The sequence below is a fragment of the Amia ocellicauda genome, chromosome 11 (assembly GCF_036373705.1).
Source record: "Amia ocellicauda isolate fAmiCal2 chromosome 11, fAmiCal2.hap1, whole genome shotgun sequence".
In the NCBI taxonomy this organism is placed as follows: Eukaryota; Metazoa; Chordata; class Actinopteri; order Amiiformes; family Amiidae; genus Amia; species Amia ocellicauda.
In genome coordinates, this window is record NC_089860.1 from 1318344 (window position 1) to 1345387 (window position 27044).

A 27044-nucleotide genomic window follows, 5' to 3' on the forward strand; every position below is an offset into this window, starting at 1 on the left:
ATATATGTAATCATTTGAGGCTTAAACTCCATGGGTCTCTATCACTAAGCAACAGCAATGTTTATTGTGTGCAGTATGAATGCATGACATGCAAGTAGTCCCCAAGAAGTAATCTATGCAATACATAATGCCTGATAATATCATGTGGGGAGTTGAATATTGTATACTTCGATTAACAATTCAACAACAAATCAGTGTTCAGAACAGTGTTATTAAACCTAGTAACATTTATGTAAATACACTGAGAACAGAAATGAATAAAAATAAAAATACAAATACTGTATAGCCTGCCATTAGAAAGCTTTCCCATGGTATTTGATGTTTAAATTGATATATCAAATTTGTGACCATTGTATAAAAATGGTAACATAGGCACTGTTTACAGAAACATTTGCTGTTCTTATAGTGAAGAATATAATTTTAAATCCATAATAAATAAGGACCCTGAGATTTTGTTTTACAACCATGTTTTAAGCAGTTATCCAATTGTAAATTTGTATGAAAACATCTTAGGACCTAGCAGTGTTTCCTGATCTAGTGAACTGTTTATGTGGCTACCTGTGGCTATAGTCATAGGTACTGTGGAATAGCTAGCACCATGTGATTTTACAAAGCAGAATAATCAAATGCAACTGTGTAGAATGGAAACTGACAAATAACTACATAACATTATTAATACTTATTAAGTTATAAAAAAATGTTGCTTGAGTTTGCTCAGCTCAGTTCTGCCACGGTAAAACACTGACTCACCCCAAACCCAGGCTATATAAATTGCAAAGTATATCAACACAGCATTGGGTAAATGCAGTCAGGATTAGACAGTTTGGAGACAGTTTCTGATCCTATTTAATATCCCAGGGAACACATAGAACTGGGCTTTACTGCCCATCCCCTGTCTTACTTGAAAGCTTTACAACTGCTTTCAATAACTGTGGGACTGTAGAGTGAACAAAGGATGATTTAACAAAAGCCAATGTGGATGTGAATATGAGTTTCCGATGTTTTATTGTTTTTCTCCCAGGTTGGTGTTGGGGTGGCAGCAAATATAAAGCTTGGAAGTATTGCATTCTAAGTTGGATTGGCTGTTTAACAGGGTAAATTAAAATTACTATGATGGCGTTTTTCAAATGGGTTTGGGGCAGGAAGATGGACCAAGATTTTTCAGGTTTATGTTAGGAACCTTAGTTTCAAGTTCTTTAGACAAAAGACACACTGTCCAATTATATTACACCAAATGTAACATGGCACAGGTCCTATAATGCTGCTAGAAGTGTTTGGGAGTTACCAAAGTCAGACACAGGACAGGTGAGAGAGAGGGAGATATTTTGTTCTGTTTTTACTTTCAGAAAGTCTTAGCATTCCTAATCTTGTCTTTAGATTTGCCTTTATTGAAGTAAATCTTATTCATAGTTTGCCTTAATTGTAGTTAATTCAGTCCAGATGTTGTGTAGTTAGACTAGACTGAAGGAAAGGTGACCTAGTTTGGAAATCTGGAGGTGGAGTCAGTGAGTCAGTGAGGTGTCAATTGGTGGCCAGAAGCTGAACACAAAGGTATTTAAGCAGCTGCAGAGAAACAGCTGTGCTGACAAAAGGTCAAGCAGTTGAATTAGGGGACAAAAACCAAGAGACAGTCTTTAGGGCACTAACAACATACTAAATTTAGAAGCCAAAACCTAGGAGAGTTGAGACCTTAGAGCAGGACAGCGTAGAGAACTGCTGGGTTACAGTAGGTCGTAACCACAGAAAATTGCACGCACAACCCTTAGAGACATCCCAAGAGCTAGAAATGCCCAACAGGTTCCAACTGCTGAACACCGAGTTGGACAGTGACAGCGCCGAGGGTGACGGGAGGGCAGTTGAGCACCAGAGCACCATGGTGCCCACTCCCCCCCAGAACAGGGAGGTAGTTATAGTAGGAGACTCAATTCTTAGAGGTGTAGATCACACAGTGTGTTCTAGTGATAAGGAGACCTTGCATGGTATCTTGCCTGCCTGGTGCTCAGGTTGCAGATCTCCCTAAACTACTAGATGGGCTACTGGCCAAAGCCGGGGGGAATCCACTGGTCATGGTCCATATTGGAACCAATGACAAAGGAACAGGTAGGACAGAGGTTCTGCAAGACAAATTTAAAGAGTTAGGAACGAAACTAAACAGCAGAAACTCCACGGTAGTTTTCTCTGAAATATTTCTGGTACCACATGCCAGGCCAGGGAGACAGGCAGAGATTAGAAAGTTGAACACGTGGTTGAAATCTTGGTGTAAGGAAGAGGGTTTTAGATTTATGGAGAATTGGTCTTTCTTCTGGGATAGATGGGACCTGTACCAACTGGACAGTCTACATCTAAACAGAAGGGGGGCTAATGCATTGGGAGAGCATATCTGCAGAGTCATTGAGAATCTTTTAAACTAGGGACCAGGGAAGCAGGGAGATGACATGACAATCGGAGATGTTCCACTAAGGAAAGAAAATCAAGGGAAACTGCTAGTAGGAAAGTCCTGAAGTGTTTGCACCTCAATGCTAGGAGTATAAGGAACAAGTTGTTAGACCTAGAAGCCACAGTGCTGGTGGGTGAATATGATGTTGTAGGAGTGACGGAAACATGGCTCACAGAAAATGATGGGGATGAATACAAATTGAAAGGATACACACAATTTAGGAGAGACAGACAAAATTGAAGAGGTGGTGGGGTAGTATTATATGACAGAAATTACAGAAGAACAGAAGAACTCAAATTAGATCCTATTAACGAAACAGAATATTTTATGAATAAACTTTTGAACAAAAGATCTGGAGGATTAGCGAAAGGAGTGTGTTACAGACACACCCAACTCAGATATTCAGAAAGATGTTGCATTGTACAATGTAATCAGGACTGCATGTAGCAAGGATGTGGCTGTTATCATGGGGGATTTCAGTTTCCCAAACATAGACTGGAAAAGCCCAGTTGGGACTACAGAAGCAGAAATACAAATGGTTGAGATGGTAAATGACTGCTTTCTAGCTCTATTTGTCAGGGAACCAACCAGGGGGAGTGCATGCATTGACTTGATCTTTTCAAATGACCAAGATAGAGTTAGAGGGACACTAGTTAGAGAACCAATGGCAAACTGTGATCACAATATGGTTAGCTTTGAGGCATTCTTTCAAAAATCAAGGACCAAGTCTAAAACAATGGTCTACAGTTTTAGAAAAGCAAACCTTGAAGGTATGAGGTGGCACTTAGAAGAGGTAGACTGGAGCCCTCTGGATACAGATTCAGTTGAAAATGGATGGTTATATTTTAAGAAAATACTACTTGAGGCTCAGAAAAAAATTGTACCAAAACTCGACAAATTGAAGACCAAAAAACACTGGCCAAACTGTTTTAATAGAGGTATGCAAAAAAATACAAAGAGAAAGAAAATGTTGAATAGCGCATACAAAAGATATAGAGATTAAACTAAATACAAAGAATATGTAGAGCTGCAAAGAGATCTTAAGAAAGGGATCAGGAAAGCAAAGAGGGGGAAGAAACATAGCTCTTGGAGCTAAAACTAATGCAAATAGCATATTTCAATTCTACAACAGCAAGAGGTCAATAAAGGATGCAGTGAAACAGCTAAAGGGCAAAAATGGAAGTATCTTGGAAAACGAACAAGATGTGGGAAATGTTCTAAATGAGTATTTCACAGAGGTTTTTACAAAATAAAAAATGGATAACATGCCACAGGTTAACAACCAGTCCAGTCAAACTCTAAGAGAGATCAGGATAAATGAGGAGGAGGTACTTAAGGGACTAGCAGAATTAAAAACAAACAAATCACTTGGGCCAGATGGTATATTTCCAACAGTACTTAATGAAATTTGGGAAATTATTCGTAGGCAGCTAACTCAAATATTCCAAAAGACACTTAGAACAGGGGATGTGCCAAATGACTGGAAGACAGCAAATGTCATACCAGTCCACAAGAAAGGGGACAAAACTGAGCCAGTAAATTACAGACCAATCAGTCTCACCTGCATTACTTGTAAAATGTTGAAAAGAGCATCTTAATGAAAACCATATTCTTGGAGATGTCAACATGGGTTTAGAAGAGGCAGATCATGTCTTACTAATTTATTGCAGTTTTTTGAACATGCAACTGCAGCTGTAGATCATGTGAAAGCATATGATATGATGTACTTAGATTTAAAAAAAGCTTTTGACAAGGTTCCACACCAAAGACTGATCCTCAAATTGGAAGCTGTAGGCATTCAGGGTAATGTAAGTAGATAGAGATTATGAACAGGTTGATATATAGGAAACAGAAGGTGTCAATTAGAGGAGTTGCTTCTGGATTGAGGTTGTTAGTGGAGTTCCACAGGGATCAGTAGTTAGCAAACTTGATACTACTTGATACTAAAATAGGTGGCTCAGCATATACAATCTCAGCAGCTCAGGTTATTCAAAGGGACTTAGATATGATTCAGTTGTGGGCCGACACCTGGCAGATGAAATTCAATGTAGACAAGGTATTACATGCAGGTAATAAAAATGTCCACTATAATTACACTATGGGAGGAATAGAACTAGAAGAAGTAACGGCAGCACTGTGGAGTTGTGGTTAGGGCTCTGGACTCTTAACTGGAAGGTTGTGGGTGCTGTTGTACCCTTGAGCAATGTACTTCATTTAGATTGCTCCAGTAAAATGCCCAGCTGTATAAATGGGTACAAATGTAAGTCGCCTTGGATAAGAGCGTCTGCTAAATGACAAATAATGTAATGTCTATGTGGACTCATCACTTTCTCCATCCAAACAATCTGGGGAAGCAATAAAAAAGGCAATATATTGTCAAAAGTGTAGAATTTAGAACAAGAGCAGTAATGTTAAGACTGTACAATGCGCTAGTTAGACCTCATCTGGAATACTGTGTACAGTTCTGGGCTCCACACTTCAAGAAAGATATCGCTGCTCTAGAGGCAGTTCAGAGGAGAGCAACCAGACTTATTTCAGGTTTGAAGGGAATGTCCTACTTGGAGAAACTGAGGGAACTGAACCTTTTCACCCTGGAACAGAGGAGACTACGTGAGGACTTGATTCAAGTCTTCAAAATCATGAAAGGCATCGACCACATCAAACCAGAGGAGCTTTTCCAGATCAGCAAGGACACACGCTCCCGGGGACACAAATGGATATTGGGCTTCAAGGCATTCAAGATGGAAAACAGGAGACACTTCTTCACACAGAGAGTAGTCACAATCTGAAACAAACTACCCAGCAATGTGGTAGAAGCTGAAAATTTAGGAACATTTAAAAATAGACTGGATAGGATCCTTGGATCACTTAGATATTAATGAACACCAAACAAGCACGATGGGTCAAATGGCCTCCTCTTGTTTTAAACTTTCTTATGTTCTTATGTTCTATGGGGATTTCTTCTAAAAGTGTGCTTTCCTGATCATCAAAATAATTACTTTTAAATGCAGAAAGAAAATTTCTAAAAGTCACATTAAATACAATTTAAACACAGTAAGATGCAAATAAACACGACTGACAATTCTGACTTTGGGGGCTTTGATTTCTGCAGTTTCTTGTCTTGCCTTTTGTTTTAAGCTGTGCTTATATGCTTCAGATATGGTGTGGAAGTCCAGTACAATAAGAACTGTCTATTTTCTTTGCGTTCTGAAGCAAGGCTAGTTTACCATAAATTGGCAATATCCATTTAGGTTTCTCAAGTTCTAACATATCATTTTAACCGGTATCTGACTTTTTGTACCTTATAGTGCCTATAGAAAGTCTACACCACCTCACATTTTGTTGTGTCAGTGTGAGTCCATTCCACCTATTTACACACCACACTCCATACTTTTAAGGGGAAGAAAAAGTGAAAGTGAAAACAAATATATAAATATATTTAAAATACAAAACTGAAATATCATAATTGGATAAGCCTCCACACCCCTGAGTTAATACTTGGTGGAAGCAAGCAATTACAGCTGTGAGATTGGTCTCTACCAACTTTGCACGCCTAGATTTGACAATATTTGACCATTCTTCTTTATAAAGCTGTTCAACCTCTGTCAAGTTCCTTTGGGAGCAATTCATGTCATGCCACAAAATTTCAAATTTTCAATTTCCATTGATTTAGGGCAGGCTCTGAATGGGCCACTCAAGGATCTTTACCTTTTTGTTCCTTAGCCACTCCAGTGTAGTTTTGCCTGTGTTTCAGGTCATTGTCATGCTGAATATTCAATGCCTTTGGTATTTTTTATACCCATCCCCTAAAAGTTTTGTCCTGGAGTTCTTTTGAAAGCATCTTTGTTGTTAACGGTTGAGACTTTGCTTTGGAATGCACTAAACAGCATTCCAAACAAATGTTGAATTTATCCTGAAATCATGTGAATCACTAAAGTGTAACACAGGTGAAGTCCTCTTGACTTGGTGTGTGAATTTGAAGGTGATTGCTTCCACCCCAACTAACTTAGGATTGCTATTACAAGGGGGTGGACACTTCCAACAATGCTATTCCAGTTTTTATTCTGAATTCATTTTCTACAAAATATCTAGAATATTGTCCTCACTTGGACATTGAAATTCATTCAAACTGTATCCATTGTATCCATGTGTTCATATGACTGTGGGTGAGTAGGAAATCAGGCTAAAATGCCAAAATACTATAGTATCCCTTTAATGCATTTTAATTGATCCAGGATATAAGGCAACAAAATGTGAACATTTTGAAAGTGGATGTAGCCTAGACTTTCTATAGGCACTGTATATATACTTATGTAATATAGTTTAAGTATATGTAGTATAATTAATTAAATACTTCTAGAAACATTTTTTTATCCTAAACTGACAGTGTATATTGATTGAATACTACTTTACTTACTCCATATACTTTCATTGCACATAAAGTGTATAATGGAGACCTGCATCAGTCCTCCATGCAATATCTTTTTTGTTTGTACTGTGGGTTGGTAGTATAAAAATAAATGGATAGCTTGGTAGTGTGTGTTGTTTCAGAGGATGCATAATGTTTTCTTCTTTTCAAAATAAAATTCTTATGGTAATTTAACCCTTTCCTTAATAAGACCATTTGAAACCGTTTTTAGCTCTGAAAAAGTTGTGTAGGTGAGGTTCTTCTCAGATAAACATCTTAGAAGTTTGAATCAATCGCATTGTCTGTAGAATAAAGATGCATGTGCAGAAAGATTGACCAGCTCTCCTGGGTGCAGAAAGGTAGCTTGAGCATAAATCTTCTGACCATACACACTTTCCACAGGGTATAATCTATTCTAAAATCATTTTAAAGAAAGTCTCTCTGACATGAAATAGATTATAACTCTTTCCAATAGATGGTGAATTATTTCAAATGTATTGTTAGCTGATAAACTGTATTGAATTACAGATGCTTATGCAAAGATTCTCGCCTCTTACATTGAAAGTAAAAAAATAGGATTGTCTTATATATGTACATCCAAAGTGCAATTAAATAATTTAGTAACAGTTACCCCAATTGTATTCCAAAGAAGTTAGAGCTTGCACCCTGCAAAATAATTTATACAATACATATTTCAACATAGTTAATGTAGATGAAAAGGTGTTATATGAAATTATCCTAACCCAAGGTCATTTGCACCCTGGAGATTGTCAAGTAAGGTGAGTGTGATAGTACAACCAGGGTGAATGAGATTGAGTCAACAAAAGTTTCCCCTGGGATGAATCAATGTGGTGTAGTGTGAAAGCAGCTTGAATCAATATCTGTATATATCAGCTTTTACAAAATAGTGCAGTGCCATGCATGTTAGCTGTAATATAGGACATACAAAACAGATTAATTGATAGCACAGTTTGGGTGCAAAACAATAATGCTAATGTGGCATGTCCACATTTTTCAAGGAAATATTCACTTGGCCATGGTAGTACAAAAGGCTTTATTAGATAGTCTTAGATGTTCTAATATGAACAAAATCTAAGCAAACATGCATATCAAAAATTGTGTTAAAATGTGTGCCAAACATGATGACATTTAAAAAATTGGTCAAAAATCTGAAAAGCACATAATTAACATTGTTCATTAACGAATGTCATTGTAAATAGTGTTAGCTTAAAATATAAAACTATAATGTGTACATAAGTCATATTTTCTATGTCTTGAAGATGGTTTGGGAGGTGTAACATTACTGTTTCATGCAGAATACACAACCTCTTCTAAACAATTTATCTGCCATACAGATTACAGAGCATGTAGGAGTCTTAATCTGTACTTGTATTCATATTCAGCAAACCATATTCTGCAATGATGTGTTGAGTCCTTCAGAAAACTTGTCAAGGCTTTAAAGCATTTATATAACATATACACTCACCTAAAGGATTATTAGGAACACCTGTTCAATTTCTCATTAATGCAATTATCTAACCAACCAATCACATGGCAGTTGCTTCAATGCATTTAGGGGTGTGGTCCTGGTCAAGACAATCTCCTGAACTCCAAACTGAATGTCTGAATGGGAAAGAAAGGTGATTTAAGCAATTTTGAGCGTGGCATGGTTGTTGGTGCCAGACGGGCCAGTCTGAGTATTTCACAATCTGCTCAGTTACTGGGATTTTCACGCACAACCATTTCTAGGGTTTACAAAGAATGGTGTGAAAAGGGAAAAACATCCAGTATGCGGCCGTCCTGTGGGCGAAAATGCCTTGTTGATGCTAGAGGTCAGAGGAGAATGGGCCGACTGATTCAAGCTGATAGAAGAGCAACTTTGACTGAAATAACCACTCGTTACAACCGAGGTATGCAGCAAAGCATTTGTGAAGCCACAACACGTACAACCTTGAGGGTACCACTCATCTCCACTACAAATAGGAAAAAGAGGCTACAATTTGCACAAGCTCACCAAAATTGGACAGTTGAAGACTGGAAAAATGTTGCCTGGTCTGATGAGTCTCGATTTCTGTTGAGACATTCAGATGGTAGAGTCAGAATTTGGCGTAAACAGAATGAGAACATGGATCCATCATGCCTTGTTACCTCTGTGCAGGCTGGTGGTGGTGGTGTAATGGTGTGGGGGATGTTTTCTTGGCACACTTTAGGCCCCTTAGTGCCAATTGGGCATCGTTTAAATGCCACGGCCTACCTGAGCATTGTTTCTGACCATGTCCATCCCTTTATGACCACCATGTACCCATCCTCTGATGGCTACTTCCAGCAGGATAATGCACCATGTCACAAAGGTCGAATCATTTCAAATTGGTTTCTTGAACATGACAATGAGTTCACTGTACTAAACTGGCCCCCACAGTCACCAGATCTCAACCCAATAGAGCATCTTTGGGATGTGGTGGAACGGGAGCTTCGTGCCCTGGATGTGCATCCCACAAATCTCCATCAACTGCAAGATGCTATCCTATCAATATGGGCCAACATTTCTAAAGAATGCTTTCAGCACCTTGTTGAATCAATGCCACGTAGAATTAAGGCAGTTCTGAAGGCGAAAGGGGGTCAAACACAGTATTAGTATGGTGTTCCTAATAATCCTTTAGGTGAGTGTATAAGCCTGTATAAAACTGAATTTTGAAAAAGTGTCCACCATAAGCCATCAACAGTTCTTATTTGATATCAGTTTTTTTGTTTTTAAATAGACCCATGATTTGAGAACTTGCATGTAAAAATCAAACAAAAAATGCATAACATAAAAATACACAAACACTTACATTCTTGTTTGAAAGTGAAATATTCTGTCAAATGTCTACATTCGTGGTTTCCTCGGAGTAAAAATAACGTCTTTGGATACAGGATTTTCAACGACCACAGGTACAAAACACACTAAAAAAGAAGGGAAAAAACATTGGTGTTACTTACTGTTGTTTGTTTCAAACCAATATACACACACTTGAATGTGTTAAATTTTTAACTGGTAATCACTGACTTCAAGCTGTTTAGCTTTTCAGTTTGGAATTGGGTTATTGATTTTGTTTTCAATCTTTAAAAAAAAAAAAATTCCAGTGATGGAACTGTCCATTCTGAACCAGCTTTGGCTCAATGACTGTTAAAACTCTCATACTAGCACAGGAGCCTATAACTATATACACCTGTTCTCCAGAAAATGGACTTTTAGGCCACCCTCTTATCATTTTGCAAGATGTCAGTATAAGCAGCAGAGCTAAAGGATATTTTCAAGGAATGATGTAAATGTCACAGAAAATTAAGTGAACCTCACAGCAATGGCAATGAACACACCAGTTTTTAACCCTTTCAGACCCACTTCGAGATAATCTCAGTTACAGATATTTGGCATCATGACAGTTCAAAAGATTTAGTATAACAATTTATATGTTTTGAATATAGGCCTATTGATTGCAAGTGATCATGCAACTATGTGTTTCTATAATATGTATATAGACGGAGTAAGAGAGAAACAAAATATAAATGCATAGGTACATGATAAACTATATATTCTCAACATACAAACACAAGCAGATATGTTTTTATGCAAGTGTTCATCTATGTTCTTCTGCATGTCAGTAGTCTACTTATATATGTATTCTCTATGGTTTATACAAGGGGTGGGGGTTAGGGAGAGGTTTCAAGCAGGTAGAATTGAAATGCTCCTGTGTGTGATGTAACATAAACAGAGTTCAGGTCGTGAGACAGTCAAGGCTTCAGTGACATATCAGGATGTGATTTTAATGGCACAGATGTTGTTTGCTGTAGGATTGTGGTCCCCTTGGAGACAGCAGCTGCAAATCATACCAGTGTTCCCACTGGTTGATTGTGAACAGTGAGTAACACTGAACTGGATTGCCATCTTTACCCTCACTGCAGCTGTTAATTACCCTACTTAATGTATGGTTGTGGATGCAACCTTGGTTATCTGAAATTGTTCCCAAGAGGATATTGGTAAACACTCTAAGAAACGTTATTTCAAAGTCCCTGATAGGCCTGTCTGTGCAGTCATTCACTTGGCCTTCCCCTGCTTCAATATACTGCACACAGGAGAAACACCCTCTTTGCCTAGTCACAAAAGGCCAATACAGAGACCCCAGAAAGTTGGGAAACTGTTTCTGCATTCGCAACCCAATGTTATCTTACAGTCTACCTACTTAATTGCGATAGAAGACTGATCGGCAAAGGCACTCAATGGCACAATGAAACAGTGGAACACCGCACCCAAGGAACTCATTCCAGGCTTTCAGACATAATGAGCAGGGAGGGACTCGACCTGATCTGACGATCAAAGAAAGTCAAGTCAGGCATACAGAATGGATGGAGCAGAACTCAGGACGTTCAGCCTGCCACAGACCAAGGAAACTCAACCCGGAATAGGTTGCAACACAAATAATAATAGATGGGACAGTGCTCTATACATCTAGCAAACGGAGAACAGGGAGACACTCAAGTGTCAGTGCAGCAGTGTCAGATCATAAGGGATGGAGCAAAGCTCAACATCCAGTTTAAAAAGGAGCAGGGAGAAACTCAACCTGCTTTTACAGTCTTAGCAAAGCCATATATGTTATGTAACAACTGGAGTACAATCAGACAATAAAGGAGCAGGGACATATACTAATCTGTGCACAGAGTGCACAGGACTTTTCCCACAATATTGACATTCCTAATATAATCACAGAATTTTGGCTGGGATTAAATCAAAACTTTGACCCACCCGCTAATAGAAAAGTACAGAAATGTACTCAGTTGCGGATTCATTTTTAGTAAGATGCCACATTCTTCTAATCATAAATGTAACCGCTGAGATGTACAGGTTTGTAGTTTTCTATTAGCGGGTGGGTCAAAGTTTTGATTTAATCCGGCCCTATGTCTGTGTTTTGTTCACAGTAACTGTAACAGTCCACTGGAGTATTTATTTTGTTTTTCTTTTCAATTTCAACAGCAATACATTTGTTATTCTGATCTAAATCTTTGCAATATTGTGAACTGGAAGTTTAACACATGGTGGGCATCTGTTTCCATTACCCATGGGAGAAACTGTCCATGTGTCAACAATTGATCAGGAACTCCACAAATCTTGCCTGTATGGAAGAGTGGCAAGAAGGAAGCCATTTCTGAAAAAAGTAACTTAAAGGGTAAATAAAAATGTTTATTTTATATTTACTACCATGAAAAAAGTAGTGGAATTTGCAAAAATATTGCAAAAATATTAGTCAAAAAGGATTGAGCTAAATACAGACAAATCCTTGAGGAAACCTTCTTCAGTCTGCAAAAGACCCCAAGAACACAACCACAGTGATGGTGGAGTGGTTTAAAAAAAAGTGAATGTGTTAGAGTGGCCCAGTCAAAGCCCAGACTTGAATTTGATTGTGAATATGTGGCAAGACTTGAAGACTTGGTCCATCATCAATTCCCATCCAACATGACAGAGTTTGAACAATTTTGAAAGTGTGGGCGAATATTACTCAATCCAGATGTGTAAACCTGGTAGCAACTTAACCCAATAGACTTACACCTGTAATTACTGCCAAAGGTGGTTCTACCATGTATTGACTATTTTTGAATATTTCTCTAACCAATAATTTCATTTTTTTCTGTTGTTTCACAAATTGTGTAAATCAAAGGGAAACAAATCCTGTTTAAATGCATCAATATTTCAGGTTGTAACACAACAAAATGTGAAAATGTGCAAGGGAGGTTGAATACTCATTGCTCAGCTGTTTGCTATTTTGTTTAATCACTACCACAGCACATGGCTAAAATAGATTCCATTTGGTTAGTATAATGGCTACACGACAATGCTTTAAGGTGTGTGTCAGTAAGCATCAGGACGTAATGTCAGTACATGCTTTACAGTACATGGTACAACAAAGACATGTTAAATTGCTCTTAGAGAGCAGCCCCGGCAGGGTGATTTGGTACATTGGCATTGTGTCATTATGAAGATGTTTTTGAACACAGTATTATTATATAATGATTAAATACAATCACAGCATCAAGATATAAACATTTTTATTTACCCTTTAAGTTACTGATAATGATAGGGTCCTGTTTTATTACTTTGTTATATATGATTGTTAAATCTTTCATCAATCATTTTAAATATATAATTACATTTTGATGAAGTAGAAAAAAATAACACTATACCTGCTGAATCACTCAGAAGCCCCAATACAAATATGTCTTCAGTCAGACAAGCATGTGCTGTTACTTTACCCTTGAACATTTATCTCACCTCAATACTGAAGTAGCCCCTGTCAACGTAATCTCCAAGGAAAAGGTACCGAGTGGTGGCTGGCGATCCGCCCACTTCGAACAACTTCATCAGATCAAAGAACTGACCGTGTATGTCACCGCACACTAGAAAACACAAAGACAGGACAGAATCTGTTAATTTTTCAACTACAAGATTTTCTGAAATTGATTTTCTAATTTCAAGTACATAACATATGCACCACAGGGATGCTGGCCCAAGCAATTCCATTGCTTCCTATAGATGTTGACTGGTAGTCAACTGGAGGTGGATCTCTACTCTGAATAGCTTGTTTGATGTAGAATAGTGTGTTTTACAGTAAGCTGAATTCACTGTCATGTTTCTGGAATCATTCCTGGACATTCCTAGCCTTGTGGCATGGAGCATTATCCTCCTGAAAGAACTCATTCACAGATGGATACACTGCTGCCATGAAGGGATGCACCTGATGTTTCTCCACTCATTTCAAGGGACCCAATGTGTGTCACGAAAACATGCCCTACACCATCACCCTGCTGCCACCAGCCTGCATTTATGGATCCATGGACTACTGCCATTTTTGCCATATGCTGGTCCTCCCATCAGTATAAAACAGCAGGAACTGGGATTCATGAGATCAGGTGATGTTTTTCCAATACTCCATTTTCCAGTGTTTGTCTTCCTTAGCCCACTGCAACCGCAGTTTCTTGTTTTATGCTGACAGGAGTGAAACTCACTTAGGTCAGTGGTTGCCATGCCCCATCTGTGACAAAGTATGATGAGTTGTGTGCTCTGATATGTTTCTGTTGTACTCAACTGTTATTTGATTTACTGGAGCCAGTTTCTTACTGTTATGACTGTAGTCATGTTAGCATCCTTCTGTCTTTCCTCAATGAGCTGTTTCCGACCACAAGACTGCCGTTTGCTGAATTTTTTGGGATGAATTCTCGATACACCCATTATACTGATATTTCTGACAAATTCATACTCAGGGTTTTTCCTGGCTCAGAATGGGCCTTTGGGGGGTGACTACACATGACAGTAAGCATGATCGTTCCGTGTACAGTAAAGGCAATGAGTTACCTTATGACAGAAATCTATGCATTTTCTTGTTATTTATGACCATTTGATAATCAAAAATGTCTATCATGCTTGAATAAATGAAACCCCATTAACAAAACTGGTTAAAAAAATTATTTTATTACAACATTGGAAGGGGGGGAGGGGTGTGGGGTTGGGAGAGGGGAGGCAGTCAGTTGCAGAGGTCACATCCTGCTTCAGAGCATTTCACCCTCCTCTTTTTATTAACTAAATTACATTACATTACATTATTTGTCATTTAGCAGATGCTCTTATCCAGGGCGACTTACATTTTTACCCATTTATACAGCTGGGCATTTTACTGGAGCAATCAAAGTGAAGTACCTTGCTCAAGGGTACAACAGCACTGCCCCACACGGGATTTGAACCCACAACCTTCCAGTGTTGCCTAAATAAAAGGATCTGACAAGGCCATGGTAGTATATTAGACTACCAACAACCGGAATAACTATATACAAGTAAAGAAGAATACTAAACAGGGAACAGAATTCCAAACATCTGGCTTTTGAATATTGTCACTTTAGGCACTACATAGACACATGCTATTCTTTACAACAGCTCCTGTCTATGTTGATGCAGTAACTCATCCCAGCCAGTACACTGCCATGGCGTTTTATTCTAGCACTGTCAGTGGCTATCATAGTGCTGTAAACTATGGAAGCGTATTGCTGCCACACATAAAAAAATATATATATATCACGTAATTACATGATAACTATCGCGTTTTTACATGTTAGGGACTTATCATGTTATTACGTGATAGGGAATTGTCATATAATAACAGACTGAACTAGAATACAAGAGACAAAACAACAATGTCAGACGTTGAGGATTTTGTACGAACTTACTTTAGGTTGCTACTAACTCAATACTTAGCCAATGACATTTTAAATCACAAACACAATCAATCTTGAAAATATCTGTGAAAATAGCAACGCACTGTTTCGCTTTAATCAAAGTCCATGCGTCCAGATATTATTTACATCATCTTTATTTACACATTTTCTTCAAAACAAGGTACAGGTGGTTGAAAACCGGTTTGTGACCCAACAATACACCATCTATCCCCCGCCCTGTCTAATTTCCTGAACTATTTCACTCCTTCCAAGTTCTCACCCAATTATCAGTTACATTAATTATCAAGTTATCAAATGAAAAATAATTGTATACTCAATGCAACATATAGAAATACAAAACATATTATTATAAATGTTTATTAATACATAAATTGGCTCCTACAAACATTACTATTTGAAGATCAGGAATATGTATGTGATCATGGACAAAGAGAGCATGCCGATCAAGACAACAGTAATAATCTAATCTAATCTAATTTAAAAATTGAAAATACTCAATATGAATTATCCTGAACAAATGCACAGTATTTATATCGTCAGACTATCATTTTAGCCTGGGTGGAAACATACATACATACAGTATATATGACTCCCCAAGATTATTTGTAACATTCACACATTATATATATTATTATCTTGAGTAAAACAAACATACATAGACACGCACAAAACATGCCTATGCACATGCTGAACTTAATATGTGAATTTTCTGAATATATGACCTCCATTCCTTGAAATGTCTAGTATAATCAGTATTTTACCATAGTGAAATTGCAGTATTATGGGCTTTAGTTTATAAAACAGCTTTGTTGAAAAGTTTAAATTAAAATGTCAACCTTTGCACAATAAATGTACGTGTTGCTTAATTTAAGATAAACATTTAGCAAAAGAATCGTTGATTCTTAAGGATACACCTGAGTGACCTAATGTTTATTATGACATTGTGTACATGAGCCAAATACTGTAACATTTCCCTGGGGCTATATCCCAACCTAAAGTAATTTCGAACAAAATCCCTAACGTCTGACATCGTTGTTTTGTCTCCTGTATTCTAGTTCAGTCTTATAATGTGATCATTCCCTATCACGTAATAATGTGATAATTCCCGTGATAGTTACCACGTAATTACGTTATATATATATATAATTCGACTTTAGTGTTTATAGGCACAGCAATACCGCGAATACCGTCTATGTTGATGCAGTAACTCATCCCAGCCAGTACACTGCCATGGCGTTTTATTCTAGCACTGTCAGTGGCTATCATAGTGCTGTAAACTATGGAAGCGTATTGCTGCCACACATAAAAAAAAATATATATATCACGTAATTACATGATAACTATCGCGTTTTTACATGTTAGGGACTTATCATGTTATTACGTGATAGGGAATTGTCATATAATAACAGACTGAACTAGAATACAAGAGACAAAACAACAATGTCAGACGTTGAGGATTTTGTACGAACTTACTTTAGGTTGCTACTAACTCAATACTTAGCCAATGACATTTTAAATCACAAACACAATCAATCTTGAAAATATCTGTGAAAATAGCAACGCACTGTTTCGCTTTAATCAAAGTCCATGCGTCCAGATATTATTTACATCATCTTTATTTACACATTTTCTTCAAAACAAGGTACAGGTGGTTGAAAACCGGTTTGTGACCCAACAATACACCATCTATCCCCCGCCCTGTCTAATTTCCTGAACTATTTCACTCCTTCCAAGTTCTCACCCAATTATCAATTACATTAATTATCAAGTTATCAAATGAAAAATAATTGTATACTCAATGCAACATACAGAAATACAAAACATATTATTATAAATGTTTATTAATACATAAATTGGCTCCTACAAACATTACTATTTGAAGATCAGGAATATGTATGTGATCATGGACAAACAGAGCATGCCGATCAAGACAACAGTAATAATCTAATCTAATCTAATTTAAAAATTGAAAATACTCAATATGAATTATCCTGAACAAATGCACAGTATTTATATCGTCAGACTATCATTTTAGCCTGGGTGGAAACATACATACATACAGTATATATGACTCCCCAAGATTATTTGTAACATTCACACATTATATATATTATTATCTTGAGTAAAACAAACATACATAGACACGCACAAAACATGCCTATGCACATGCTGAACTTAATATGTGAATTTTCTGAATATATGACCTCCATTCCTTGAAATGTCTAGTATAATCAGTATTTTACCATAGTGAAATTGCAGTATTATGGGCTTTAGTTTATAAAACAGCTTTGTTGAAAAGTTTAAATTAAAATGTCAACCTTTGCACAATAAATGTACGTGTTGCTTAATTTAAGATAAACATTTAGCAAAAGAATCGTTGATTCTTAAGGATACACCTGAGTGACCTAATGTTTATTATGACATTGTGTACATGAGCCAAATACTGTAACATTTCCCTGGGGCTATATCCCAACCTAAAGTAATTTCGAACAAAATCCCTAACGTCTGACATCGTTGTTTTGTCTCCTGTATTCTAGTTCAGTCTTATAATGTGATCATTCCCTATCACGTAATAATGTGATAATTCCCGTGATAGTTACCACGTAATTACGTTATATATATATATAATTCGACTTTAGTGTTTATAGGCACAGCAATACCGCGAATACCGTCTATGTTGATGCAGTAACTCATCCCAGCCAGTACACTGCCATGGCGTTTTATTCTAGCACTGTCAGTGGCTATCATAGTGCTGTAAACTATGGAAGCGTATTGCTGCCACACATAAAAAAAAATATATATATCACGTAATTACATGATAACTATCGCGTTTTTACATGTTAGGGACTTATCATGTTATTACGTGATAGGGAATTGTCATATAATAACAGACTGAACTAGAATACAAGAGACAAAACAACAATGTCAGACGTTGAGGATTTTGTACGAACTTACTTTAGGTTGCTACTAACTCAATACTTAGCCAATGACATTTTAAATCACAAACACAATCAATCTTGAAAATATCTGTGAAAATAGCAACGCACTGTTTCGCTTTAATCAAAGTCCATGCGTCCAGATATTATTTACATCATCTTTATTTACACATTTTCTTCAAAACAAGGTACAGGTGGTTGAAAACCGGTTTGTGACCCAACAATACACCATCTATCCCCCGCCCTGTCTAATTTCCTGAACTATTTCACTCCTTCCAAGTTCTCACCCAATTATCAGTTACATTAATTATCAAGTTATCAAATGAAAAATAATTGTATACTCAATGCAACATACAGAAATACAAAACATATTATTATAAATGTTTATTAATACATAAATTGGCTCCTACAAACATTACTATTTGAAGATCAGGAATATGTATGTGATCATGGACAAACAGAGCATGCCGATCAAGACAACAGTAATAATCTAATCTAATCTAATTTAAAAATTGAAAATACTCAATATGAATTATCCTGAACAAATGCACAGTATTTATATCGTCAGACTATCATTTTAGCCTGGGTGGAAACATACATACATACAGTATATATGACTCCCCAAGATTATTTGTAACATTCACACATTATATATATTATTATCTTGAGTAAAACAAACATACATAGACACGCACAAAACATGCCTATGCACATGCTGAACTTAATATGTGAATTTTCTGAATATATGACCTCCATTCCTTGAAATGTCTAGTATAATCAGTATTTTACCATAGTGAAATTGCAGTATTATGGGCTTTAGTTTATAAAACAGCTTTGTTGAAAAGTTTAAATTAAAATGTCAACCTTTGCACAATAAATGTACGTGTTGCTTAATTTAAGATAAACATTTAGCAAAAGAATCGTTGATTCTTAAGGATACACCTGAGTGACCTAATGTTTATTATGACATTGTGTACATGAGCCAAATACTGTAACATTTCCCTGGGGCTATATCCCAACCTAAAGTAATTTCGAACAAAATCCCTAACGTCTGACATCGTTGTTTTGTCTCCTGTATTCTAGTTCAGTCTTATAATGTGATCATTCCCTATCACGTAATAATGTGATAATTCCCGTGATAGTTACCACGTAATTACGTTATATATATATATAATTCGACTTTAGTGTTTATAGGCACAGCAATACCGCGAATACCGTCTATGTTGATGCAGTAACTCATCCCAGCCAGTACACTGCCATGGCGTTTTATTCTAGCACTGTCAGTGGCTATCATAGTGCTGTAAACTATGGAAGCGTATTGCTGCCACACATAAAAAAAAATATATATATCACGTAATTACATGATAACTATCGCGTTTTTACATGTTAGGGACTTATCATGTTATTACGTGATAGGGAATTGTCATATAATAACAGACTGAACTAGAATACAAGAGACAAAACAACAATGTCAGACGTTGAGGATTTTGTACGAACTTACTTTAGGTTGCTACTAACTCAATACTTAGCCAATGACATTTTAAATCACAAACACAATCAATCTTGAAAATATCTGTGAAAATAGCAACGCACTGTTTCGCTTTAATCAAAGTCCATGCGTCCAGATATTATTTACATCATCTTTATTTACACATTTTCTTCAAAACAAGGTACAGGTGGTTGAAAACCGGTTTGTGACCCAACAATACACCATCTATCCCCCGCCCTGTCTAATTTCCTGAACTATTTCACTCCTTCCAAGTTCTCACCCAATTATCAATTACATTAATTATCAAGTTATCAAATGAAAAATAATTGTATACTCAATGCAACATACAGAAATACAAAACATATTATTATAAATGTTTATTAATACATAAATTGGCTCCTACAAACATTACTATTTGAAGATCAGGAATATGTATGTGATCATGGACAAACAGAGCATGCCGATCAAGACAACAGTAATAATCTAATCTAATCTAATTTAAAAATTGAAAATACTCAATATGAATTATCCTGAACAAATGCACAGTATTTATATCGTCAGACTATCATTTTAGCCTGGGTGGAAACATACATACATACAGTATATATGACTCCCCAAGATTATTTGTAACATTCACACATTATATATATTATTATCTTGAGTAAAACAAACATACATAGACACGCACAAAACATGCCTATGCACATGCTGAACTTAATATGTGAATTTTCTGAATATATGACCTCCATTCCTTGAAATGTCTAGTATAATCAGTATTTTACCATAGTGAAATTGCAGTATTATGGGCTTTAGTTTATAAAACAGCTTTGTTGAAAAGTTTAAATTAAAATGTCAACCTTTGCACAATAAATGTACGTGTTGCTTAATTTAAGATAAACATTTAGCAAAAGAATCGTTGATTCTTAAGGATACACCTGAGTGACCTAATGTTTATTATGACATTGTGTACATGAGCCAAATACTGTAACATTTCCCTGGGGCTATATCCCAACCTAAAGTAATTTCGAACAAAATCCCTAACGTCTGACATCGTTGTTTTGTCTCCTGTATTCTAGTTCAGTCTTATAATGTGATCATTCCCTATCACGTAATAATGTGATAATTCCCGTGATAGTTACCACGTAATTACGTTATATATATATATAATTCGACTTTAGTGTTTATAGGCACAGCAATACCGCGATTACACAAAAAAACTTGTTTACATGGGATCGGTGAAATAGTGACGTTTCTCTTTATAAAGGACCTGGCGCCGGTTATGTAGTCAGACATGAACACATTTAAAAAACAGATAGAAATCTGACAACGCTGATAACATGCTCAAATTAATCAAAGTGTTGGACAGAAATCTTGGTGTGTTACTGCTATTAAGACCCCGATTAAAGATATCAGATTAAGGTGTTTACATTACTTTTTACATAGCCAGATATTAACCTTAGTCGGGGTATCGGAGTATTAGTGTATATGTACATGCACCCACTGAAATATTATGCTCTTCAAGAAATAAAAAGTATGAACTGATTTCTGTTCAAATGATTAAAATAAGCTAATATTATCACTTAGAAAGCCGGATAATGCCTGCCTCTCTGAAAGGCTTCTGTCAGCTCTGCCTCACTGTCAGACGCGGTGGTGTGTCTGCTCTCTCCCCTCCTCTAATCGCCTCCCTGCAGCTCATCGTGCTCTCGTGTGTGACTGATTTTTATGTGTTTTAGGTTTGTGGTATTGCCACAATATCTTACACACTTTTGACATATGTCACATTTTGCTTCATTGCTGTTTATTGGACTGGAATGACTCCAAACGATGCCTCGTTTTCTTTCGGCCATGAAAGCAGAGCAGCACTGGTACCCGTGTTCACTATCGTTTATGTGACTGTACAGGCTATGTTAGGAGCGGAGGGAGAGGGCGGAAGGAGAAGTAGTTCTTATCCTAAACAACAATTTGCTACATTTCATTTTATTTTCACTTTTCAAAATCTGATACACATTTACTTTCATAGAAAAAGCACCTGGTATCGATATTTTTATGTGAGGATCGATTCTCAAAAATGAAACGTCAGGATCAGAAGTATCGATACTTTGGATCAATCCGCCCATCCCTAGTGTCTGGAGCCAACTACCATGCCCCATTCAGTCGCTTAACTATTTTGTCTTGCACATTCTCTCTCTTAATTGCACATGCATAGAAGTACTTGCCTACCTGCTTTAAATAGCATAGCCTGAACACGTGATGCTGTCACTGTCTGTGCAGTCTATTTCATGGAAAGGGAAGGTGTAAATGTTGCAGTTAAAATTTAAACTACAGTGGACTGCATAAGTATTCATGCCCCAAGGACTCTTTGACTTTTTGTAGTGTTACAATCTGGAATTAATTTAATTGGGATGTTATGTTACTGATCTACACAAAGTATTACATAACGTCAATGTTGGAAAAAAAATCTATTATCTTTTTTAATTAACTACAGATAAGAAACTGAACAGGCTTGATTGCATAAGTATTCACCACCTTTGATATGACACACTTAAATAAGCTGTGGTGCAGCCAATTGCCTTTGGAAGTCACAAAATTAGATTAATAGAGGACCTACTAGACAATTAAAGTATCACATGATCTCAGATTAAACATACCTGTTTTTGGAAGGTCCCAGAGCATATCCAAACAACCATACCATGAAGACCAAGGAGCTTTCAAAACAAGTCTGAGAGAAAGCAACATTTAGGGATGGGTTATACAAAGTATCCCAAATTTTGAACATCCCCTGGACCACAGTTAAATACATTATAACAAAATTGAAAGATTATGATACAAGCATGACTCTGTCTACAGACCCTAGGCCTTGCAGTTCATTGATACTGAACAACCGGGCAAGGAGGTCGGTGGTCAGAGAATCCGCAAAGAGGCGGCCCATATGTCAGCTATTACCCAGGTGCTCCACAAAGCTGGGCTATATGCAAGAGTGGTGATGAGATATCCATTGTTGAAAATACATCACATCAAATCCCATTTAGGTTTAACCATAAGGCATGTGGAAGACACAGCAAAGATTTGGCAAAAGGTTCTCTGGTCTGATGAGACCAAAATTGAACTTTTTGGCCTAAATGCAAAACTCTATATGTACTGTAGCACATAGCAGTAGTTCTCCTTGAGAACACCATACCCATGGTGCTGGTGGTGGCAGCATCAAGTTATGGGGATGCTTTTCATCGGCAGTGACTGGGAAACTTGTCATGATTGAGGGTAAGATGGATGGAGAGACCTTGGACTGGTGTGAAGGTTCACCTTTCAGCAAGACAATGATCCTAAACATGCAGCCAAAGCTACACTGGAGTGGTTATGCAGATAACACATTTACGGTTTTTATGTTTAATTAACTTTTGTTTCACGGTAGGTGGTATTAATCAAAGGGAGAGAATCCCAATTAAAACCATTTTCATTCCAGTTTGCAACATAACAAAATGTGAAAAAGTCCCTGGGGGGTGAATATTTATGCATTCACTGTAATTACACTGACAAAATATGTGTTTCAACTAATAAGGCCACTGTTTCCAGAGGCTGAGGACTGTAAATTAAATACATAGCACAGTCCTGGACATAGTTAAAGGCAGTGGTAGTTGAGGACATACACAGGTATACGCTGTACGCCCACCTAATTTGAAGGGAACTTTGTGTATGCCGACCTAATTTGAGGAGATTTTGGATATACTCTTCTATAAGGGTCAACCCCAGATGGTTCATTACACAGCCCCAGCTGGACAGTCAACAAGTCAGAGGATGGGGGTACAGATTGAAACTGCAGGTTATTTATTCTTTATTTTGTAGCGTTATGTTGGGTGTATTTTGATAAGAGCATTTTGGCTGTGAGCTGAAGCACTGATCTAAAGAAAACCTCTCCCCCCCAAAGTTATCAGATTTCCTTAGCTCATCAGCTTGGAACTGGTTTGCATCAGAGTGACAGTTTTGGGGAGGATGGCACCGAGAAGAGGCCGAATGGTTTGGAGTCCTGCTGTGAGATGTCTGGAGAAAGGGGCCTGTAGGTGATAAAAACTCTTTGAAGTGGACGAGAGCCGAAATCCCGACATAGAGCTACGAACCCGGGCCAACCGGCATTTCCAAAAGATGGCATGGATTGACATCAGTCATAAATCAAGCCCCCCTCCAATAGGACACTGGGGGCTGAAACTGAAATCCAATCTCAAAAATTCAAGAACCAATCACCTATTGATCTGACAGACTATAAAGAACAGCGCACAGTCTCTTTCTCCCTCTCTCTCACCTGAACCAGAAACTCGCTGCCACAGCTCAACCTGTAGCTCTGTTGCCAGAACCGGAACCAGAAACCAACCAAGTCTTTGCCGGCAACAGAAGAGTTAAACTGGGAGAAGGAGATTGAGCTGTACGAAGAATTCTTTTAAAGGACTTTATTAAATAAAGAACTTTACAGACTGCGCATGCCCGCCTGTGCCCACCTGATCAGTGGAGTTTTACAGCTGGACAATCGACAAGTCAACTGTATACGAAAGTGTCAGTCATTTAAATAGCTATTTGAGTCTTAAGAAACTTGACCCTTGGAACAAACAGGGCCCTGCTTTCCTCAAAGACTTTGTCTTCAAGTAACTACGGTGGAACCCTGCTTACAAAGAAGATTTTGTGCACAACCTTGGAGCCTTCAAACCAGTGGAAAATCTGTTTGGAAACGACTCTACTTTCGCGAAACCCCAACTTCCAGGTGCATCGACTGAGTGGAAGTTCTTGGACAAAGCCGAACCGGACTGCCTTTGTTCCAAACCACACGGACCTCGTGCCGTGTGGTGTTATCTGAGCCCGAAGACAGAGAGGCCTCTCTGCGATGAAGTTCAGATAAGTTTAACAGTTTGGTGTTTCTGATTCATGACATTTGAGAAATCAATTAGAAATGTTAATCTGTGATTCATGACTCTAGAATGTGTAATATAATTTAGTTTTCTTAAATATAAATGTGTGTTGCATTAAACTGTTTTGTTGATAATTTTAGAAATAAAATCTGTCAACGCCGAGAAATATCTTCTCATTCCTGTTTAACTGTTTAGTCTGAAATTGACACAAGTTAATAGACATTAGATTATTGGTGGCCCTGCCTATCCTTAATCATTTAATAATAATCAGTTAAGGGAAATTGTGGTAACAAGTAATGATAGGATCTTTCTCGGCACCTAAACGTAAATGAGACTGATATATATATATAACGAGAAGTTACCTGACATAAATACTAACCTGCGTAGTTATTTAATGTCTGACTAACAATACTAACGAGAGACTCACCTTCGTCTTACTAACCGGTATTGTAGTCAATGTGTTTATAACCTTTTTTGTTTAACGATTTGTGTGTTATCATATGCGATCCCATGGTCTTTGATTTGGTCACGGAAGTGATTTGTCTTTGATTTGTTGATCTAGAGTTGAATTTTAATTAGTTTTTCCCTTTTGTATAATTAGTGTAGTGCTACATTTAGTCTTTGTTTTTGAATAAATTTGACAATTTATATCTTTGGAATTGGTGTCTGCGTCCAATTATTACAGAAATTGAGTTCTACAAGATTCCAGGATTCGTGATAAGGTGATACTATAAATTCACTTCTTTAATTGAAATTTATAAGTGTACCTTACGCTACAATTTTAACTGGACAAAGAATTACTTTCTATAGTTTATTTTTAGTGTATTTAGCTCTAACCCTAGCTCACATTTGATTGCAATAGTTGGTAGTTGCAGTATACATGGTCATACCTTGGATATTACCTGCTGTTACAGGCCTAATGCCTGACACACACAAATATATCATATACATTATTATTAGTATTTGTAAAGCTACAATTACTCTAGTTATCTGTACCACATTAAAGTAGAAGATGTATTTCTTCCAGTATTTTTGTTATGGTAAGATCTGTCTCTCTGAAATAGTCTGAAAACTCGACTGCTAGATTCTCTGACTCTAAATCCCTGACACAAAATCCGAGTTACACGTGATACAAAAATGATATGTACCCCAAATATCTGAAAAAGAGAATACTACCCAAAAGGGCAGTAGCCTATGTCATAAAGATGCCTATTGGCCACTGTATGTGTCACTCAAGCAGCCTTCTTCTGCTTGTATAAAAACCCTCACATACAGTGGAACAGCCTCTCTTTGCCAGATGTCAAGAGACTCCCACATGACCAGCATGGGTAGTCATTGGGTAGTATTCTCTTTTTCAGATAACCAGGGTTGCAATCGCAACCTATCACTATCTTTCAAGTCAATGATATACTGCTAAGGGGAAGGGTTACTGTATAACGAAGCTGTCGCAAGGGAGGCCAGCAGCAGACTGGTAAGCAGACTTGCTCTGAGACTATAGCGGAGAAGGCCTCAACTTAAACCAGAAAACATATTGATAATCATATAAAACTGGGCAAGGGACCAACAGGGACACAACACCATTAAAAACCAGGAGCAAGGGCTAACAGCCAAGCTCTATTGGAATAAGAAAAACACTGAATGAGGGCAGAGCCACTGCCTGTGCACACAACTGTTAGGCACTTCGGGAGTAGACAGCAGTGTCTGGTCTGGTAGAAAAAGTATATACAACTATAAACAAGAATATTGAGACGGGCAGGGCAAAAGCACCTGTACATCGGCCGTCCGACACATCATGAACAGGACCCAGATTCTGCTCTACTGGAATCAGTTGAAGCAAGGAGCAGGGGCAAAGGGCATGCTCTACTGTGCATTATGATTTAAAGATTGTTTTTTATTAAGAATTAAATTAGGAAAAGCACAAGGTCTGCTCCTCACCTGAACATAAAACCTAGAGCACATGCCAGTAGGCCAAGCTTCACTAATAAGAATCTATACTTGATGGGGCCAGGTAACACCACCCGCATAACATACGTCAGGTGCTTCACGAGCAAGACAGCAGTGTGCTGAATGGTGCCTACAACAGCATAAGATGGTCCTAGGGCAATGAGGTTCTGCTCAGGGGCCAGACCCAGTGTTGCAGTTTGTCTGGGTTTGTGTGCAACAGCACACCCTGAGCCTGCGACAGAAGATCTGTCCAAGGACAAACGCTGTCAAGGGTGCCTGCTCAGTAGGTAGTGTAGGTTCGAGTACTACAGTCTGCGAGGCCACTTGGGGACGATCAGCAGCACCATTGCTTGCTCATATCTGATCTTCTCCAACACGGCTGGGAGAAGAGGAAACAGGGTGTGACAGAGCCCCCTGTCACTGGCCGGGACAGCACTCTTAGATGATTTCCCCTACCCTTATCAATATGACATCAATACACTTGGAGCTTTTCTAGCATTCCCAATTCATACATGCAATACACCTCCACGCAATACGCACATGTATTCCAATTACAGATAACCCCACAAAGATAACACCCTTACACAAAGCAATTCATTTCCATTGGTTTTCATGAACGTTTTATTTTCATTATTTGTACTTATCTGTTGTGGAGCGCTCTGTCTGTCTGTCTGTCTGTCTG

The 27044-nt window shown here is 37.6% G+C and overlaps 1 protein-coding gene across 1 annotated transcript in view; it reads right to left on the bottom strand.

Moving 5' to 3' along the window:
* Positions 1–27044, bottom strand: part of LOC136762822 (protein phosphatase 3 catalytic subunit alpha) — a 237348-nt gene that overhangs the window by 98423 nt on the left and 111881 nt on the right. The window contains exons 3-4 of the mRNA XM_066716361.1: positions 13147–13271; positions 9677–9788 (exon numbers count right to left, since the gene is read on the bottom strand). Of these exons, the coding sequence (XP_066572458.1) occupies positions 9677–9788; positions 13147–13271 (237 nt within the window). The remainder of the gene's footprint in view (positions 1–9676; positions 9789–13146; positions 13272–27044) is intronic.